At 39.9% G+C, this 19,482-nt stretch overlaps 1 protein-coding gene and 2 pseudogenes across 1 annotated transcript; 1 reads left to right on the top strand and 2 right to left on the bottom strand.

The window, feature by feature from the left end:
* Positions 1 to 1,201: 1,201 nt before the first annotated feature.
* Positions 1,202 to 2,760, bottom strand: LOC143582283 (AT-hook motif nuclear-localized protein 20 pseudogene; annotated as a pseudogene).
* Positions 2,761 to 3,149: 389 nt separating this feature from the next.
* LOC143581394 (glutathione S-transferase T3-like) lies at positions 3,150 to 4,051 on the bottom strand. Its single transcript, XM_077064197.1, has 2 exons — positions 3,955 to 4,051; positions 3,150 to 3,871 (listed from the first exon to the last, which is right to left on the bottom strand). Exons 1-2 carry the CDS (start codon positions 4,049 to 4,051, stop codon positions 3,150 to 3,152), a joined length of 819 nt encoding a protein of 272 aa, XP_076920312.1.
* Positions 4,052 to 4,988: 937 nt separating this feature from the next.
* On the top strand, positions 4,989 to 19,133 carry LOC143581385 (ureidoglycolate hydrolase-like; annotated as a pseudogene).
* The last annotated feature ends 349 nt before the right edge of the window (positions 19,134 to 19,482 follow it).

The following is a 19,482-nucleotide window of genomic DNA, read 5'->3' as shown; positions in this document are numbered from 1 at the left end:
GAGCTGTTGGATTTGTAAAATGAGCCGTTGGCTCTTAATTTAATAAAAAACACGCCGGAAAACTTCATGTGCGCCGGAATATTAGAGGGCCGGAGATGACGAAGGCACATGTGAAAGATGTAATTTGTTTCAAATAGTTAAGGGGTATGGCAAAACTGGTCCCTGATCTATTTTAAAATTTCAGTATTATAATATATTGTCATCTATAATCTTAACATACTGTATTTTCTTTTTTTTTTTACATATAGTAAATACTAATTTCTAATCTTGACATACAGTAAATATTAATTAAACCAAAAAAGTGTTAACCTTCAAATTAATGTGTGTTTTTTTAAATAATTTCTTGTTTTTTTAATAATACGTTTTTTTAATACATTTATAAAAAAATAAAAAAATAAACCGCTCGCGCCCCCTCTCGCGCCCCTCCACACCATGGCCCGGGGCGCTATCACCACTACCAACACCCATCTTATCAAGTTTCTCTCTCTGCCATACGTCACAATATTATTGGCTGGCGCCCCCACTCACGCCCCCTCTCGCGCCCCCCACACCCCTCAGCCTTACTCAATACTCATAAGTCATTTTATCGTTCTACTTTTATACCATTATTATACGAATTTATTTTCGTTTACATTATTTTATTAGTATATTTTGTATTAATTAATATTTTTTTATAATATATGCTTGACCCTCATATTTATTTATCGAACTTAAATAGGCTCACCAGTCTCATAGTATTGGAATGATTCTAAACGAATTCCATTAACTACGAGAACTCAAGAAACCACTTTTAAACAAATTTAATTTAATATTATATATATGTGACATAATAAACAATAAAAGTTTGTACTTAGCGGGATTAAAATATGTAACCATGCCATATCACACACAATAGATATGTATTATGTGAATCCATAATTACTTTCTGACATACAAAACAATAGAAAAAAATTTGTTAACTGGATTAAACATGTAAACTAGATAAGTAAATTCGTAAGGTTACACATGTAATCTTGTGAGCTTAGCTCAAAACATTTACTAAACTAGTCTTAGCTTAGAATACACTTTGAATAACTAAACCTTTCGAATAAGTGAACCTTTTGACCAAATGAAGTTTTCAAGGTTTTCAACCTTCTCACATTCACATGGCAGTCTCCATGGGTCAAAATTTTAACATAAAACACAAAGAAGGCGATAGAAATTAAGTAAAACTAGCTTCATAAACCATCAAACTAAGCCCCAAAATACATAAGAGTGAGTCAAATTACAACATAAGAAAGTGATAATCCTAATGATCAAACTATCATTAACCAAAATATGAAAGATTCTACCTTTCTAGCAAACTACCTCTATTCTTCTACAAAAGAGACCATCTTGCACTTGCATTGAAAATAAGCTAGAAATTAGACGGTGATGACCGCGGTGGAGTCGCCCAAAACATGTCCTGATGCATTTGACCATTTGGCAATAGTTTAGGGGGCTGATTGTAAACTGGCATTGAAGAAGATGGAATGTTTTCCCCTTGAGGAGCACCCCCTCCAGATTGGGGACTAGTTCCAGCATTCACCCCTGAATTTTGCTGAATTTGCATTTCACCCCCTTCCTCTTCGTCCTCCAACGGCAGCCTCTCGTAAGTCGCGTTAGTAAACGTGGCCGCAATAACCATCACCGGCCCAGACGCGACTAATTGCCCAACCACCAATCCACCCACCACCTGCCCTTGACCCCCAGCTAAATACACCGTCAGCCCAGTGGCCCCAGGCGGGGACGGGGGCGGGAGAAACGCCCCAGACAAGGACAGTATTTCAAACCGTCCTTGCAAACTCAAAACCCCGTCTGGGGCCGCGGGCTGACGGAGTGTCACATTAGTAACAATCCCCGTTCCACTCAGCACCGACACCCCACGGTGTCGGCGCTGAGCGAACGTGGCGATACATTCGGAAACATCACTCCCACTAGTGATTTCCAACACATGGCTCCGGAGAGCATTAGGGTTCTCCTTAGTTATCACAATCGGGGGCTTCGGCTTGTTTTTCGAGCCGGGCGGCCTTCCACGAGGCCGCCTGCCCCCACCCGAGCTCGTAGGATCGGGACCCTCCAAAGAAACCCCTCCCACAATATTATTATTATTATGCTCTTGTTCACCAAACTCTTCATCTTCTTCATCGTTAGGGTTTGCACCATTTCCGGTGATATCCAACGCCGTCTTCTCATCCTCCAGCACTGGCGTATGCCTTAAATGAATCCCAGCAGTCTGGCCCACATTCCCAGCCCACCATCGGTTCGCCATGTTCAAAACTTTGGTTAAATCAAACCCAAATAATAATAATAACAATTTGCATGAAAACCCTAGATCTGTAAGTAAGCAAAAAAGGTAAAGATTCAAATATTTGAAAGCTGCTATATTAAACCAGGTACAGGTATAGATGTACAGAGCAAAGGTGATAATAGGAGCATAGAGTAGCAGTCTAGGTACAAGTTTGAAGAATGTATAGGTGATGATGGTTTTTTAGAAGAGAGTGTGAGTGGGGTGTACGTTTAGCAGGGAAGGGCAGAGAGGCGTACGATAAGGGAGAGCAGTAGTATTTGGAATATAGAAAGAAAGTTAGATTTAGATTTAGATTTAGATTTAGATTTAGATTATCTATCTTGTGTTGTGGTGGTCTCTAGAATGAGCCAATAGTGTGTTGTCGAACACGAAGTACAGCTGTTGCTGCTATATCATAAATAAATAATAATAAATTATTTAATGTTAAAACATTTTTTTTTGTTTCTTGGCTAAAGGTTGACTGGCAGGTTATTTCATTTTTGACCAAACATTTGCATTTTGTTACCTTTGTTTCACACACTAACGTGAGAATGAGATCTAAATGTTTATTAGAGCAATTGAAATGGGTGGGTGAAACACCCTCTTTCGGTCATGTATGCGTCACGTTAGTTTTCATGTACTCATTTCACATGCACATATTTCACTGTAAATGGATTGTGTGAAATAAAGGGTGAAACCATTATTATATTAATTTTTTTAATATTTTTATAAAATTAAATTTTTTGAAATAACACATTAAGAGCTACATTAAATAAATAAAAATAAACTAAATAAAAAAGTGCATAAAATAAAAACTACATTACTTATTAAAAAACCTACATTACTTGTTAAAAAAAACTCCTAAACCCACTCGTTTTTCTCGACTATCTCCTTTTGTTTTTTTCTCATACCACCTCCTTTTGAAGCCCGTTAACGTGTCAAGGTCGACAGCCATGATCTCCATCTCCTCCTTCTCGATCCTCCGCCTCCCCCTCTCATCCTCCCTAAGGTTGAACACTCGCATCTGTTCAACCATTAGTTTGCCAACTTCCTCGGCTCCGGAAGCAGACCCCGACGCAGACCCCGAAGCAGTGGATTTTGCTTTCTTCCTTCCAATCGGGCGCTGAATGTGGTCCTCGTCGGCCAAGTCGTCTAGGTTTACATGAGTCCTAAACCTTTCGTCGGATGCGCCGGGACGGGCGTCAATGTCGGCGTCGGTCGAGGATCGTTTGTTTGACCCCGACGCCCTCTCGTCTAATCGTAGTTGCTGCCACTTCGGAGAGGCGGTCAAAACCTCCCATAACTCCAAAGGGATATTTCCGGTGTGGCCATCGTCTTGGTAGCGAGCGACCACTTTCTTATGAAGATCGACGTCGCTCGTGCCACTTTTTGCGTTTCTGGCACACTCCTCGTACACGCCGATGTACTTGTTCACCTTCTTGTTGATGTGAGTCCATTTCCCCATGATTTTATCCCTCTTTCGGTAGTCGGGACCCTTTCCCATAGCTTCAAAAAACTTCACCTCGACCCGATCCCATAAATCATCGATAGTTTGTTCGTTACCTATTAATAAGAAAGTAAAAAAAAATAAACATTTTTAAAAAAAATACACATATAAACATTTTAAAACTATTTAAAATAAATACCAACGATCGGATGCTCGGAGACGTCAACCCACGCCTGCGCCAAAGCAAGCTCTTCCTGCACCGACCACTTTTGAATCGATCGAGCCGCCTCGGTCATCGGCGTTTGCTTCTTGTGAGTTTTACGACGTACGGATTTCTTGCGTTGGGCGGTTTCGGGTATTTCATTATCCGCCACATGTGGTTGGGTTTCCGGAACTGAATCCGGGTCCCCAAAATTGACCGGCGGGGTTTGAGTTTGGGTTGGGATGTTTTGGAATAGAGGTGGTTGGGGAATACTTTGTTGTTGTGTGTTGGCGTTTGGTGCGGGAATATGACCGAAATATTGGGAGAGCCACAACGCGTATTACTCCGGAGTTAGACGAGGCATGTTGGGATCCATGAAAATTTTTTTTATAAAAGTTGAGAAAGTTTATAAAAAGTAGAGAGAAATGTGTGAGTTTGGTATCTTTTTTGTATAAAATAGTGGGGTATTTATAGATAAAAAAAACTACTTTTTAATTATATAGCCTCCAATGGCTATATAGCCGTTTGAAATTAAGTGGGCCCCCTTCAACAATGCCGTGAAAGAAGTGACAATGGTATGGTCGTGCCCCCTTCACAGAGGAAGGGGTGGTGTTTCACGCCCTCACGGCGCCAAAAGCCCTCTCACGGTGCCACGTGAGAGACATTTCCATTGCTCTGACCAAATTAAAGTTTAGGTTTTAAAATTATTAAATTATTTTAAAAGCTGGTTGTGTTCAATATATTATAATTATACTAAAGAGAGCATAGAAAAGGACCGGCTTAAAATAAGTAAAACTTCACTTTTTGGTACGTTTTAAGATTATAATTTATCATTTTTTTCTGGCCCACTAAATAAATTATTGTTTTTGGTACCTAGTATTTGGTTACGAGGTAATGTTTTATATTATTAGGCTGAGGGGTGTGGGGCTTCAACGGGGGCGCTAGAGCCCCTCCGCTCGCGCCCCCAGGCGCTAACACCACACCACCGGGGCGCTAGCGGGGGCGCTAGCGCGAAAAAACATGCAGGCGTGATGGGGTTAGCGGCAGAAGAGAGAGATAAAGGTGTCTTGGTAATGGAAAAGAGCCGTTGGGCTCTTATTTAATTAAAAAAAATTATTTTTTCCTATATAATACCCCATTTCATCCCATTTTTATACCACAACTTCAAACCTTCACCAAAAATCAATTCATCTTCTCAACTTTTTTTAAAAAAAAAATGTCGTGGTACTCGTCTGATTCCGACTCCTCCGAAGAGGATGATTTGCTTCTTCATGTAGGGGGAGTTTTGACCGCAACCGTGGTGGATCTCTTGCAAAATCAAGCCCATCAACCTCGAGTCCCGAGAATTAGAGCACCACCTCGTGATCGTGATCGATCGGGTGCTAACGATACTTTGATTAGACATTATTTTAGCCCTCAACCGGTATACGAGGAGTCGGATTTTCGAACTCATTTCCGAATGAGCAGACAATTGTTCATGCGTATAGCAAGTGATTTAGAGGCACGGTATCCCTTTTTTCAACAAAGGGAGGATGCTAGGGGTCTCCCCGGTTTTACCCCTCTTCAAAAATGCACGGCTGCTATCCGTCAATTAGCGTACGGCATCTCGTCGGACGCTTTAGATGAGTATTTACAGATGTCGAAAAGGGTTGCACGCGAATCCCTTCATTTTTTCTGCCAATGTAAAAAACATTAATTTTAGTTTTTATTAAATATTTATTACATTTTGTAATATATATTATATGTTTATAGATTATTTTATATACGTATGAGTCATATCGATTTACTCTCGGAGATATCTGCGTAAACCTACAATGTATGACATCCAACGCATATACGAGGTGCACGCAGAAAAACATGGTTTTCCTAGGATGCTAGGTAGCATCGATTGTACGCATGTTGGATGGGCTATGTGTCAAACGGCCTGGCGAGGTCAGTTCCACCGTGGTGATCATGAAGGGCCGACCCTTATACTTGAGGCGGGGTGTCACAGGATCTTTGGTTTTGGCATGCTTTTTTTGGTGTTGTTGGGTCAACTAACGACCTTAATGTTATCGATCAGTCACATTTGATCAACGACCTTATCGACGGGGTTGAACCACCTCAATCTTTTGTTGCAAATGGAGAACTCTTCAAGTACGGGTACTATCTGGTCGATGGTATTTACAACGAATGGGCTTTGTTAGTTCAAGCTTTTACAGATCCAATCGCCGACAAACGGAAGTATTTGACGAAGAAGCAAGAGTCTGCTAGAAAAGATATTGAAAGAGCTTTTGGAGCTCTGAAAAAACAATATTATGTACTGGCGAACCCGATACGTTATTGGACTCGGGAGAGGATAACGGACGTCGTCTACACGTGTCTGATCCTACACAACATGACGTTAGAAGACGAGGGCAAAGCTATCTGCCAAAACTACCAAGGTGACATTCCGCCACAACCGTCCACAATCAGTGATCAACAAAGACTTCATAACATTGCAAATATCAAGAGCCGTGAGATACACGGGAATCTTCGACATGAGTTGGTTGAATATTTGTGGGCGAGGCGACCCGATGATCTTGTATTAGATTAGTGTTATTATTAAGTATTATCGTTTGTTTAATTTTTAGTATGTTTTTTTTTGTAATTTGAATTTTAGATATTAATGTGTTTTTTCTATTAATGTGTGTTTTTTTAATAATTTATGAGTTTTTTTAATAATACGTTGTTTGAATATATTTATAAAAAAATTAAAAAAAAAATTTCGCTGGAGCCCCTGTTGGAGCCCCTCCACACCAGGGGCCAGGGCTCCAACGGGGGCTCCAACAACCTCCTTATCCAGTTTCTCTCTCTGCCACACGTCATAATATTATTGGTTGGAGCCCCCACTAAAGCCCCCAGTAGAACCCCCCCACCCCTCAGCCTTAGGTAAATAGCAAATAAAAAATGTAAAGGTACCCCCATCTTTTTAACTTGGATTACCGTTGATAGATTGCAAACGTCAATCATCTATCTATTTAAATAAATAAAGAATCTCTATGCATACTATTTAACAAACTACTACTATTTTACATAGCCATATAAAATGACTTCTTTACTTTTTATTTTAATATAAAAAGGCTAATATGTTATTAGCCATTCTTCTGACTAAAGACTGTTTCTACCTTTCCTGCTCATGATTCTTTATGAGAGACTTAGCTTTCAGTTTTATGTAGGCAAGAATAGAAAAGCACATACAAAATAAAAGGAGTTTCTATTCTACAACATTTTTATCTTTCTTTTTACGTTTTTTTGGCTCTTAGCTACTGATTAGGAGGTTCCAGTCTTGGTTTTTATTATATATATTCGGCCTTTAAAAAAAAGTACTTTGGGTTGTGATGCTAGCACAACTTGAATCTTCACTTGCTAAGTGCGAAGCAGTGTGATAAAACACCCATTTTCATTGTTATCCACTTTCATTATCGCTTAGAGAACGCAAAGAGAGTTGTAGTTTCGAAACACCTCATTATTGTTATTATTTTTTGTTTCTTATGTTCAATGCAAAAAAGGATATTGAATGGAGTTTTTTAAAGTGTTCAATTTTACAAAATTACTCAAATTCTTTGTACAACCACAATAACCATGTTTAGTGGTTGCATCTATCATTAGTATTTCGTTTTTTAGCTGGGTATGGGTTGCTTGTAATATTTGCTTCTTTTTGTTTTGGTTTAGCTTATAAAGGTAGATTTTTGTTTCATCGATTTCAAATTTGTGGACGGGTTTTACGGACATAATATTGGATATGTCCTTAAAGCATTCACAACGCATATCTGTTGTCCACCTCTTTTCCTATCTCATCCTCCCTTATCACAAAATCCGTCCGGAATTCAACACAACCTCCACCCTCTCTCTTCCTTTTAGCCTCTTTCGCTCTTCTAGCTAACCAGGTAAAATATTTAAACTTTTACACACTTTAATAACCTGATTGGAATAAAAAAAACTTTATAAATGACCTCGTCATAATAAATTAATTATCTATGTTGATACATATTTCACCCTCACTTGTTTACCATATCAGCTTTCGGTTGATTTTCTATTAAATTATAAAACTTTGTGATTTGTCGAGGAATCATTATTCTACTTTAAAAACTCATCGTTTATGTAAAAAAAGGAAAAAAAAACAGCTTATTGGTGAAAATGTTTACACACGTTTCAAACCGGCCCATTAGTGAATAATAAAAATAAAGGCCACCTCAAAGCCCAAATAGATTTTAGGCTTTGCAAAAAGCAACAATCTTATGGGCCACCTCAAAACCCAACTCCCTCTCTAGGGAGAAGTTACCAAAAATTATCTATCTGAAAAAGAGAGACTGTATTTTCGGCGAACCAACAAGAATCTCAACACACCCTATTTATGTATGTATTTGATCGTGTTTGTGGGTTAGCATGCCTAACTAATAAAATTGCCACAAACTTGAACTTAAAAATCATTTAAGATCAGTGGCGGACCATGAAGTTTTTTCAGGGGGGGGGGGATGTCTAAGGATCTTATAAGTGCTGCTATATAATATTTTTTTTCAATTTGTACCATGTTAATCCGGTGACAATGAAAATATAAAACCAAATTAAAGTTCACATACAAGTTAAAAACGTATCAATAGTCATTAAAAATGGCATAAATGTTTATTTTTTCTCTCCAAATCACTTAGTCTGACTAAGGTTACAAGTTTACCGTTTTTAAGGGGGCAATCAAGATTTTTACCAAAAAATTACATTACAAATATTTTTTTAAGGAACTACATACTTTAGTCCGCCAACCCCACTTAAACACTGTATTTATAATTCTTATTCTTATTATAAACCCCCAAACAAAATCAAATTAACAGCAACAACAATAATAATAATGGCTGCAATTCCATACAAAATAATAATAATAATAATGTTGAAGATGATGAAACAATGAAAACAATGCAAGATTTCTCTGGATACCCCAACCCTTCTCCTCACCATTTTCAATCCATTTCAGTCGATTCTTTAAAGGGAAAATTCCTAATAGCCCATTTAAAGAATATGTTTTCAAAATTATCCTTAATAATTCAAGTTTCCAACTTTGTCCCTTTGTTATCTCGTCGCCGACGACATGATGGCGTACACCAACGATGCGTTACTGAAACAAATAGGATAACGACACGTGGCCGGAATAGGTCGTCGACGATGCGTTAGTGGATAACGCATCGCTGCTACCCTACGTTAGCAACATAACGCATCGCTGCTACCCTACGTTACGTATAACATAGGGTTGACGATGTGTTATGTTGCTAACGTAGGGTAGCGGCAATGCGTTATGTTGCTGCTTCCTTGTTATGACAACACAAGGGTTCCACGATGCGTTAGTGATAACGCATCGCTGCTACCCTACGTTAGCAACATAACGCATCACCGCTACCCTACGTTAGCAACATAACACATCGTCAACACAAATTCCGGCGACGTGTCGTTATCCTATTTGTTTCAGTAACGCATCGTCGGTGTTCGATATCATGTCGTCGGCGACGAGATAACAAAGGGACAAAGTTGGAAACTTGAATTAGTGGTGATACTTGGAAACACATTCTATGAATGAGCCATTTTGGGAATTTTCGCTTCTTTAAATCTTCAAAAACAGGTTGCTTATTATTATTATTATTATTATTATTATTATTATTATTATTTTGCTTCAATTTCTGGTTCAATCAGTTACTTATATGTTGAAAATGTCCACACAATAGCTGGATATTATTATTATTATTATTATTATTATTATTATTATTATTATTTTTACTACAAAGTTATAAACCTTATCCTGAAATTGGATTTTAGGTTCAACGTACTGTTGATAATTTATAACCAAATAAGCAGCAGCAGCATGAGTCATATATATGATATGTTTGTTTGATGTCTTACTTTGGATGGTTGATTGATCAACTCTCAAGTTTCTCCATTCATCGCCTCCTTCCCTTACAAGAATCTTGTGTAGTCATAATGATGTAGTCGCAACAAGGTATGTATAATGTATGTATGTATGCATGTACTTACTTAATCATGATAATAACAATAATAATTATGAGGTAATTGTTATACTCTTTGCATACTGTTTCTGGAAAGAAAATGTTTTTTTAATCATAAGTCGTCATTTTTGCAGGTTTATCAAAAACTTGATGGGAGGCGCCGGTGGTCTTTCTGTGAGGGAGGACAACATATTTGGTCGCTGGTGTGTTTTTGTTTCGTATGTATACCTTTAGTTTGTGGAGCCTGTCATTTTAGTTTCTAAAGTTAAGTTTTGATAGTATGCAAGTGAACCGGATGCACCTGCGGTTTCAACGGGATCTCACATTGATGCTCTGGGAAATATGACGGAGTCGTTGGTGTGTTGGGTGCAATTGAAGCCATAAATGTACTAAAGAGGTACTTGTAACAAATTATTATACATTTTGAAAAATTTGAGTTTGTATTGATTTGGGTTGTTACTTATTTTAAGTTGTTACGTTTTTTAATGTACAGATCTGGATTTAAACCTAAAAGATCATGGAAGTAATAATGTTTACCTGCCTACATGATATGGAATCAGCTGTTTGGGAAGGTAGGTCTCTATGTCCATTTCACTGTGACAACTAGGGCTGGCAAAACATATCTAAACGGGTCAGACACAGACACAATTAACATAGGTACACGATTCCAACATGACACGATCAACTAATCGTGTCATTTCCTCAAACACGAACGTGTTCAGCCTGCATAATAAACATGTAACACGACACGGGTCTGTTTAACACGAGAAGCATAACTTGTTCTGTAACATGACATGACCCAATAAGAATATAAATTCTGCGACGCAGCTAACAAAATGTCAAAAAGCTAGGTTTTGTACTTTTGTTTGTAGTATATATTTTATATTAATATATTTAATTATTTTAAAAGGTTATATAATTAGATACTTAAATGGTTTTAACCGGGTTAGGCAGGTTTTAACCTGTTTGGACACGATTTTAATCGGTTCATAAAACAAATCGACACGAAACCTGTATAACCCAAACCCAAACATGTTTAACTCCATGTCGTAAACATCTTGTTAACAAGTCCATGTGGTTATGCAGACGATAAGGATTTTTCCAACGTGTTTTTAGATGAAAAATGCTATTCAGCCTTTGTAGAGCTGCACATAGAACAAGGTCCTATTTTGGAAAACGAAGGTATTTCTATCGGTATTGTGAGCGCTATTGCAGCACCAGCAAGCATCAAAGTTGATTTTGGAGGAAACGGAGGACATGCGGGCGCCGTCTTAATGCCACAAAGGTAATAAACATAACTTTCATAGAAAATCAAATAATGACTAAATGGAATGATTTGGAACAGAAATGATTTGATGCGGGACTGGCTGCTGCTGAGTTGGCATTAGCCGTTGGGACAGTTGGTTACCCCTTTCTTCTCTTATATAATGGCCCTTGCGGTTTGGCCAAAGTAACTAACATGTAACGTTTTCAAGTAACAAATTTGGGGTCTAAGGCTAACTTCCGTTTAGTTTGGGTAGATTATCCTTTTGAGGAACTATTTGAGTTTTTTTAAGACCATGCGTAGTTGAGCTTTATGGCCGGCGTTTTAGGTTATAACGCCGGGGGCACATCCCCCCCCCCCCCCCGCGTTTTGGTTTATTTTTTTTTCCGGCGTTTTGTAGATAACGCGATGGAAGGCACAAAAATTTTAAAAAAAAATTCTTCTTCGTTGGTGGCAGGAATGATGGATCCGGTGGTGGGAATAATGGATCTCGTGGTTTTCATGGTGGCTGGAATAATGGATCCGGTGGGTTTCATGGTGGCCGGAATGATTGGATCCGGTGGTGGGTTTTCATGGTGGCCGGAATAATGGATCCGGTGGGTTTCATGGTGGCCGGAATGATTGGATCCGGTGGTGGGTTTTCATGGTGGCCGGAATAATTTCAGGATCCTTGGAGAGAACCGCAATGGCAGGAGATTGTTCCTCTTTCGTTTCGGCGATTGGTTTCGGATGGGAGGCATCGAGAATAGGAATAGGAATAGGAATAGGAATAATCGAAGTTTTATATAATTTACTATAAAACGATTACAATAAAGTGGCAGGCAAACGGGCAACAAGCTGCGCCGCAACCCCCTTTTGAACAGCAAAGCCAATCCTGCTAAAAACGAAGCTTTGAGACCTAGAAGCTGAAGAGGTTCCGTGTACGACACGCTGAACCCTACTAAAAAATTTCACAGCCTCTGGATCCAGAAAACCAAATGTATCAAAGGCAAATGGTAGAAAGACATGTTGATTATCTAAACAAGCTTTCTCGTGTTTAACAACTTTGCCCGATTCAGCCTTCAACGCAGCCTGACCCACAACAAACCCACGGTCCCTGAGCCCAACAAGAGGAGACACTCCTGTAAGATCCACACAAGCGTGTTTCCCCCTTGCCCACCCGAACACAAGAATATCAGCTGGTCGTAAAGTAGACCTCCCTTCAATAGGATCCGTGAGAAAGTTAACAGGGGCCTCCTTTTTAGCAGAAATCCCTGCCCGTTTAAGAACATCACACAGAACATCCCTAACCAGATCATGTCTGTATTTAAAGCCAGGCAATTCTTTGCAATGCACCGCATGGTCACCAAAAGAATCCAAACAGACCTTGCGACAAATTGGGCAAGGTTCATCCGTCGGGAACATAGGGATCATTAACCGGTACTTAAGGATAGCCCGATACTCCAAACCCGACATACGTTGGCCTAATCCTTCAATGGGGATAGCCGTTAGAAAATCCTGAGCCCGAGGAGCCCGAAGGCATTCAAACACTGCCTTTTGGCGAGGGGATAGATCAAACTTCACTTCTAAACTCTTGACGATTTCACTAAATAAGGCACTCGCCACAACATGTTGGGCTTTAGGGGGGGCGGTGTCCTTATTAGAGAACCCGCTAAGATCAAAATCTGGAAGTGAAGTACGTAAACGATCCATCGCACACCCATAATCAGAGTCCAACCTATGAATATCACAACCCCGAAGAATATGGTCTTGCAAACACCACGACTGTGCTCTCGAAGCCACAAAAGCATATGTAGATACATCCTCGGCCGAACAGAGACCCAACCCCCCATAACGGATCGGAAGTGACGCCAACCTCCATTGGAGATCCCCAAAGAACGGACCTCCACAAACCACGATGTCCTCAATCGCCCTTCGAAGACCATTGTCAAATATAGAAACAGCTTCCCCCACATACATAGGTTGGCATGTTCTCAAACCGAACAAAAGCTTGGCGACTCCCATACATGAGCGAAGCAAAAGAAGCTCGCATTGAGGATCCCGAAGTCTTGGGAGACAGCTCATCAGTTCCACAGCGCTAGATGCCCTTTTCATAGCCAAACTGCTGATAAACCCCGCATCCTGGCTTACAGCACCACCAAGGAGTTTCACGCCAAGCACCGGCCTTCCAATCCCGCAAGGGAACAACCCCTCCTGTGCCTTCACCCCATTGCATGTTGGCCAAAATAACTTTGTTTTCTTAACGTTTAATTCAAGACCCAAACGAGGCCCCTCGGACCTGATAATATCTAATGCTTTGGCTACCTCTCTAGTATCCCCGATAATCGTGCCATCATCCAAGTACCAAGCATGAAAGAGAAGCTTGCACCGATCTCTGATTTGGTGAACAAGTGGGTGCAAAGCTAAGGCAAAAAGGAGAGGCCCAAGAGGGTCCCCCTGTTGAACCCCAGTGGTGGATTTAATGAAAGTATCACCCACATATAACCTAGCCGACTGCCCATATAAAAAATCCACCCAAAGAGAAATGGAAGGACATCGACTCCGAACCTCATGTAGAAGGGTCGTCCTATCTACTAAGTTGAAGGCATTGGAGAAATCAACAGTAAGCATAGCCAATGACCCATCCGAATGAAACTGATTTAGAAACCTGTTCGCGCTTTGAAGCACGGCCTCTGCCCCACTGGGGACTCCCACCCCAAATTGAAAGTCACCGAGGTATTTAACAATCTCCTTCCCGACACCCCTCATAGCCACCTTAGAGACCAACCGCCTCCAAATGGCCCCAACGGCAATAGGTCTAATCCCATTGTCCGGTTTAAGCAACGGCGTAAGTGGGGCAGACGCAACAAACTCTGCCAACACCTTAAGACACCTTCCCCCCAAAAATAAATTAACCACCGCAGAGATAGCCTTGAGTAAAACATCCGCAATCGGAGACCCCTCTCCGCACAACGCATCTAAAATGTGTTGGGCTCGCAAACCGTCCCGCCCACACGAAGTCCCTTTAGGGAAAGACTTAATGCACCCAAGCACACTATCAACGTCCACGACAAGGGGAGACTCAGAAAGCAAGGAAGCAGGCATAATCGGAGGTGCCATGATGGGATGCTTAGACAACAAAGCGTTCAAAGTATCCTTACCGAAAGGTGCAACCCCTGAAGAGCATAATACCTTGACCGCAGCAGTAAAATGCCCGTCCGCAACTTTTCGCAAACATTGTTTAACATTGGCGCCCAACCCGGCGTTGTCAGACTCGGGTACAAACGCATCACCACCCGGGGCATCTCCTAGGGGTTGGTTAAAAAGCGATATAAGGAGCTCAAAGAAACCGTCACGGTCACCCCAAGCGGATAGCGACCGTTGAATAATTCGGCATTGCTCAGACTTTCTATTGCCAGACCTGCGTTGCTGACGATTAGAAGGTCTGAAAACTCGTAAGGTGCAACGTGGTAACAACAACAGTTTCACCCACGCCTCAACAGACTCTGGCATAGCCGCCACCTTACCCAGAGCACCCACTAAGGCTTGGGAAAAAGCCATACGACAACTATGAGGAATGTTTTTAACAGTCGTAATAGGAAGAGTGAAGACACGCTCAAGGAGAGCTACATCCACCTCCACCCTTCCCACTGCGACAACTTCCCTCCCAACATGTGGCTTCACAATCCCCACTATATATTCCTCCACATCTCCCGTGACACACTTGTACCAGACCGACCCGTCATCATGATGGCACCCCCGACGGAGAGCATGTGACTCCATACACGCTCCACACATCCACCTACGCGAGACCTTTAAAGCCTCACCAACCGAAATAAACAAATCCAAATTTGTCGAGATCGCCTCCCGTAAGGTCTCTTTCTTGTCATCCGATGACAAATGAAGCCGCTTAATATGTGCGGCCAATCGAACCCCCTTGGACCCCGGTAATCCATCCGGGCAACAGTGGAAGCCTCTAAACGGACACGGCCAAACAACCTCTTCAGTAGCCCCGGTCATACCACCCCCGACCCACAAAACACCCCGGTAGCCAAGTACCACACCAAGAAAAATAATAATAAAACAGAACTCGAGTTGAGTTTGAGGAATGAACACCCGAACCAAAGAGGAAGGAGGAGAGCAACCACCCGTTGCCCTCCCCTCCTCAAAACACCAAAAACAAAGATTATTTCATTGAGGCGTTTTGTCAAACACCTGGCGGGCAAACTATTTTCTTCAAAATTTTAGTTGATGATTCCTTTTTAAATGTACAAAGTGAAAATGGGATTTGATGAAGTATGGATGATTGAGTGTGCTATAAGCTAAAATAAAAAAAATGTATGGTTGAAGATATTGGGTAACCAGACGAGTATCGTATATAAATAATATATAAACTTTACTTCAAGCTCAAAAACCTAATGTGAAAACAAACATATTAAACGACGACGTATATTAATATTAATACTATTAGAGATATATGTATATAAGAATATTATTATTACTTTTGAAATCGGATACAGTGTGAGAACCGGAAACTGTGGTAACCAGACGAGTATCGACGCTGGTGGCGATGAATACGGTGGTCCGATTGGCATCTCCGTCGTTGTTTCCGGCAGCCGGAGCCATAGTTTCCGGCTTATTTTGTAATAATATTAATATTTGGCTGCTCAGTGCTCATAATGATCGGAGGAGCGGTGGCAATGGTGGAATCAGTGGCGTCCATAATGATCAGTGATGATGATGATGCGTTGAAAGGTGATATGATGAATAATGATGGTTAGTTGATGTATTGATTATATCGATCATCATTTCAGTTATATCAATCCATTTTTTCGGTGGTGGGTTTTCATGGTGGCCGGTAGGGGTGTGCATAATTAGGTCCGACCCGAAAGAACCCGAACAACCGACCCGAAATAACCCGATCCCGACCCGACCCGAATTAAAGGCTCATAAAATCGGTCCTCCATATATTGAACAAATCGGGGTCGGGTCGGGTCTTTAGCCCATGAAGACCGGAAAAACCCGAAGACCGATATTGATATATATTTCTAAAAAAATTGCATTATAGAGCACGGCTCACCGCATTTTATTCAACTCAAAATCTGGCCCATAATTGCATAACCCTAAAAAAACATACAAGTGATTAACCAGTGGCTGCAAATGAGAGGCAGATTAACCGAGGTCGATTAACCAGTGGCTGCAAATGTCTTATAATAACTTTGTTGACTGTGGATGTCTTAAAACTACTGAATTAGTTCATTAGTGTTCTTCTTTATAAAATTAAGTGATTAAGTCCAAGTCTAATGACATTATTTATGTTTTCATGCTGTGTTTAAAAATTAGTTGACGTATAACAATTAGTCAACGCGAGGTAGATTAACCGAGGTCGATTAACCAGTGGCTGCAAATGTCTTATAATAACTTTGTTGACTGTGGATGTGTTAAAATTACTGAATTAGTTCATTAGTTCAGGAAACAACAATAATTAAACGAATGTTCATTGAGACATTTCATCAAACAGTTGGAGGGTGTAGTGAATCTAACAATAAGTTAAGCCAATATTGATCAATTAAACACCAAAATTGAGAAATCAAACTGTTCTAATCAGTCATAGAAGATGAATCTTGAAGAACATTCAACATATACTTTAAATTAAAAAAAAAATTGTAATCTTGCATGAAGGATTGAAGGTAAATGTACCTGATGAAGACTATGTTTATGGATCGATACTTGCAATTGAATCCATCATTGCCTTGATTCATACATAACTAATTCAAATATTGAAGATTAACTGTCGGGTTCGGTCGTATATGCGAAGCACCGATTAACCGTTTGGTTGACTGATACCCGATAATTCCCATAGGTTCAGGCGTCGATTTTTTATTCTCAGTTGGGTCGGTCCTCGGGTCGGGTCGGTCTTCAGTCGGGTCGGGACGGATTACTCACTTTGCACACCCCTGGTGGCCGGAATAATTGTATCCGGTAGGTTTCATGGTGGCCGGAATAATTGGATCCGGTGGTGGGTGCAAAAAAGTGTAAACGTGACTAGACGCCACGTGTCGCATAACGCCCAGAGGTGAGACATTATGACTACACCTTCTTTTTGCAGAAAATCATAACTCTGACTGGACGCAACGTGACCTATAATACCTGAGTGAGGGGCATTATAACTACACATGGTCTAAGGACTATTTGGGTCAAATAAGGGGCCCACCATTATTTTACACACATATATTAATATTAAAATTAGGTATTTAATTACTCCATCCATCCCATTTTAAATGTCATGAACCTAAAACACACAAATTAAAAAATGTTTGATCATTTTGTTTTATGAGCTATAAGATGACAATAATGTCCTTTAAGTTATTATGACAAAAAAACCATTTTTCGTCGTTGACTAAAAAATCCACTACTATTTTGCTCTATTTTTCATTGAATTATTTGTAAAAGTGGCGCCAATTTTTGCCTCCACTTTTTCATGAAATCAATTATGGAGTATTTAAATAATGTTGCCTTCTACTCCATTTAGAACTTCCACATTTTCAAAAATTTTGTTTATTCCATCTAGACATGGAACACCCAACCAACTCACATAAAAAGCCAAACTTGACCAATGATCAACGACAAAGCATTTACCAAATGTTATTGCAACAAAGTGTCAATGGAGAATTAAAAGGTGAAACTACACGGGATGTGGCGACACTCTTCTCTGTATCTACCCGAACTATAAGTCGCATTTTGCACGACGTTAAATTTCAACTTCAACATGGAGTATTTTGTTTCTTACACAAAAATGTTAGGTTTGACAAAGTGTTTTGAGTTAATTACACACACAATCCCTCAAAAGGGTAGTTTGGTCATTTTATCTAAAGTTAACAGAAATTTAAACGGCTTTAGTTACGGTACCGTCGCAAACCTAATCGAATTTACGACAACTTGTAGCCGCGAGGAGAGAGTTTTACCAACTTTCTAATTTATTTTTTCTTAAATGTTAATTTTTGTTATTTGGACATACACGAATGTAGGCTTTAGTAATGGTACCATCACGAACCTAACTAATAGACCATATTTGTGACGACTTGCATCCACAACGAGCAGGTTTTACCAACCGAATACATATAGTTTTAAATTGTTATAAGTTATACAAGTACCAATGGCGTTTACGTTGTGTTGTTAGTGTAACACACCTAACCAATACGCGACGGGTTTTGATGCCTGTTTTTGTATAATAAATAAATCGCATGCATGCGTCTTTGAAGATATACTGGAGGTGCATCCGGGAGCAATCAACGGCATCCCCCGCAAATCACACATTGAAATAGGTATAATATCTTGTTAACGTTTTGTATTATGTTAAAAATGTAAGTTAAGAACATCTATCTTACAGACACACGTGACATTGATGAAAAACGAAGAAACACGATTATTGAAAAGATCCATGAGTCGGCTGTGTGCATATCGAAGTGGCAAGGGGTGGAGCTTTTGGAGTTTAAAATTGTGAACCAGGACCCGCCCGCCCTCTCCGATGAATCTGTGATCAAAGCAATGGAATCCGCCGCTAGAGATTTGGGTCTCACAAAAAAATGATCAGTAGAGCTTATCATGATTCTCTTTTTATGGCTAGGTTTGTTACTACAAAATTTCGTTAATTGTTTTATAAACCTTTAAGTTAATTAATGTGGTTTGAAATTTATTTATGTAGAAAAGCACCAATGGGAGTGATATTTATTCCATGTTATAAAGGTACAGCCAGCCATAAATATATCATCATTTTCTTTTTTTCTTTTTTTTTTGAATTTTATGTGTTTATTTATTTTGCAGGCTACAGTCATAAACCAAAGGAGTACGCCTCGCCTGAAGATATAGCAAACGGAGTGAAGGTGTTGGCGCTGACACTCGCCAAATTGTCCCTTAACTCTTAATTTGTACGAGTAAATGTTTCAAACCAAACAAACGCAGTTAGACACAAAAGTCTATTCTATATTTGGTCAATGATTTAAACTAAATAATCCTTTGTGGGAAATGTATTGTTTTTTGGGTGAGTTTATGTTGTTTTCTATTGTGATAGTCAGTGTTATGTGTAAAAAAGTGTATATATGTGTTGTACATTGGCTTGTGAGTTAGCGTGCGTGTTTGGAGGCAGCTGAGTTGTCGGTAGTAACTGTCTTGCACAAATGGGATCTCGGTTACTACTGTTAACAGTTATAACTAGGGGTGGCAATCTTGACCCAAACTCTTTCAAATGAGTCAATTTGAGTTAATTTAAAAGTT

The sequence above is a fragment of the Bidens hawaiensis genome, unplaced genomic scaffold (genome assembly GCF_021521415.1).
Source record: "Bidens hawaiensis isolate Kalapana, Puna unplaced genomic scaffold, B.hawaiensis_p1.1 tig00001511_1, whole genome shotgun sequence".
Classification (NCBI taxonomy): Eukaryota; Viridiplantae; Streptophyta; class Magnoliopsida; order Asterales; family Asteraceae; genus Bidens; species Bidens hawaiensis.
The sequence above is the reverse complement of the archived record's forward strand: the minus strand, read 5'-3'. Positions and strand labels throughout refer to the sequence as shown.